This window comes from Trachymyrmex cornetzi, unplaced genomic scaffold, assembly GCF_001594075.2.
Source record: "Trachymyrmex cornetzi isolate Tcor2-1 unplaced genomic scaffold, Tcor1.1 scaffold743, whole genome shotgun sequence".
NCBI lineage: Eukaryota > Metazoa > Arthropoda > Insecta > Hymenoptera > Formicidae > Trachymyrmex > Trachymyrmex cornetzi.
In genome coordinates this window covers 380,746-382,982 of record NW_017300074.1, presented here as the reverse complement: position 1 = coordinate 382,982, position 2,237 = coordinate 380,746, and the positions used below count along the sequence as shown (strand labels likewise).

Genomic DNA, 2,237 nt, shown 5'->3' with positions numbered 1-2,237 from the left:
AATCCGATAAATTTGATCGGATAGTCTTATAAATCCGATCAAAATCAATCGGAAATATCTGTTTGTTACTTTTTGAACGGACATTTTTCTCAGTGTACGATTATGCATATGTGCACTTATAAAACATTCTGTCCATGTATATGTTTCTTACATTCTACTAATGTAAGACATATACATATTTTAGGACAATGCGCCAATCGTTGTAATGGAGCTGAGACACATATAAAAATTTACTTTGTAAATGTCCTGCAGCAGCCTTTTTATGTGTCAAATTGCTCCACGATTGCACATTTTCATACATTGCTTCAGAGAATTCCAAATTCTCCCTGCAGAAACGTTCAGTAGAGTTTTGCGTACAAACGACGATCGCCTCTGACGTTAGGGTCTTCATTATTGCTACTTGTTTTATCCATATATACCATTTCCGTTTTCTTGTCAGACGATTCGTCTACCGCCTTTTCCGTGGTATCCTATAAAACATCGCACATGTAAGTTGTGATAAAAATGCCCTTCAAAATATTCTCCTTCCAACCGCAGAAATAATTAAAAAGTTTTAAGAATCATATATATACCGTTGTGGGTGCACGCCTTTTCTTCTTGAAATGTAGGAACAGTATAGTACCAATTAAACCTAATCCGATGACTATCATAGCTATACCGATACTCAGCATCACAGTTGGAAGTGCTAGTAATTTTTTTAAATTAGAAGCCATCTCCTCGGGAATTTGTACTTTCAGCTCGAACCAAATCATTGGTATGTAGATCTTAGGTACATTGTTGAAGATTCTAAACAAATCAGTTTTTTCTTTTCATTTAACCCGGCGTCATTGTGGTGCTAAAATGTTATACGGAGGTGAATCATGATAACCCGAATTTTTTTTTGGTCTATTCTCACAATATCAACAATGGTTTTAGAAAGTCTTAGCTTCAGCTACAGGGCGGTTAGTTAAAATCTACGAAATATGTAAGAAAATATAGATGTTTAAAAATGTCTCGGGTTATTATGACCTAGCCACAATGATGCCGAGTTAATTACATAGCAAGAATGATTTTGCTCAAGTATCTAAAAATTTAGATATATATATACAAATCTGAAAATAATTTTGTTGGATTGTCAAAATAATTAGGATAGAGAAAAACATTTCTTTGGATGTAATAAATTTTATTGTATCCAAATAAATTTGTTATTTGGAATGGTCCAAACAAATCAATGTTTGGATCAATAAGTGCGATTGTTTGAATTTGAAACAATGTATATCTTTGTCTTAAATACATTTGAACAGATAGTATTTATCTTCAATATTCACGTGATCAGCTGTACGGCACAAACATAATTGATGTAGCACATAGCATTGCTCGTTTAATCCTGTTGTTAGACGTATAAGCCATTGTTTCCATAATTTCGGTCAAAAAATGTAATGATTATTCTAAGAAAGCAATTATTTGCATGATGGAATAACCTAATCTCTTTGAATATATTTTGCCATTTTCAAATAAACAATTTGTTTCATTGTTTGTATTCATTGTGACCAAATAATATATTATTTAATTGAAAAATATTACTTCAGATAATGTTATTTCTGTCAAACAATAGAGATTTCTCAATGAAACAACAAAATTTTTATTCAAATAAATAATATTTCGTACAAGCATATGTTGTTTCAATAAAACAAATTTTAGTCAAATAAATAGGAATACTAAAAATAAATCCAAAGAAACCTTTTTCTCTGTGTATGTAAGGAATTAAATCACGATGAGCAAAACTGCGAACAAATTTGGACATTCTAGCATCCACATTAAATAAAATTTACTTTTAAATCTGTATCTAGCTTAGATACTCTAGCAAAACCGTTCTTCTCGTATGGATAAAATTAGATACACGTGCACTGAGAAAATATCCAGTGCTTTTGATCGGAAATAATCGTCCTAGTGCTTTCTCCGATCAATTTCGATTGGATTCAGGATTATCCGATGAAGTGACAAACACCTTTCTCCAATCAAATGTAATTTCTGATTACATGAGAACGGAATATGAATCGTCATATGCGTAGCCGTTAAAATTTCATCGGATAAACCTACAACTTGATCGGATATTAGACTTGAACGGATAAAAACAGAGTATTTTATCTGATTAGGTTTGATATCCAGCTCTATAAAGCTAGCAGGACTAAATCGGCAGAATCAAATCGGACCTATCGAAATTTTTAGTACTCATTTTGTACTAAATTGTACCATTA

General features: G+C 31.8%; 1 protein-coding gene across 2 annotated transcripts in view; it reads right to left on the bottom strand.

Moving 5' to 3' along the window:
* Positions 1–182: 182 nt before the first annotated feature.
* Positions 183–2,237, bottom strand: part of LOC108767977 (protein croquemort) — a 29,214-nt gene continuing 27,159 nt past the window's right edge. For both annotated transcript variants that reach the window (XM_018518136.1, XM_018518135.1), the window contains exons 9-10: positions 573–786; positions 183–470 (exon numbers count right to left, since the gene is read on the bottom strand). In XM_018518136.1, the coding sequence (XP_018373638.1) occupies positions 339–470; positions 573–786 (346 nt within the window). In that variant the 3' untranslated portion in view covers positions 183–338. The remainder of the gene's footprint in view (positions 471–572; positions 787–2,237) is intronic.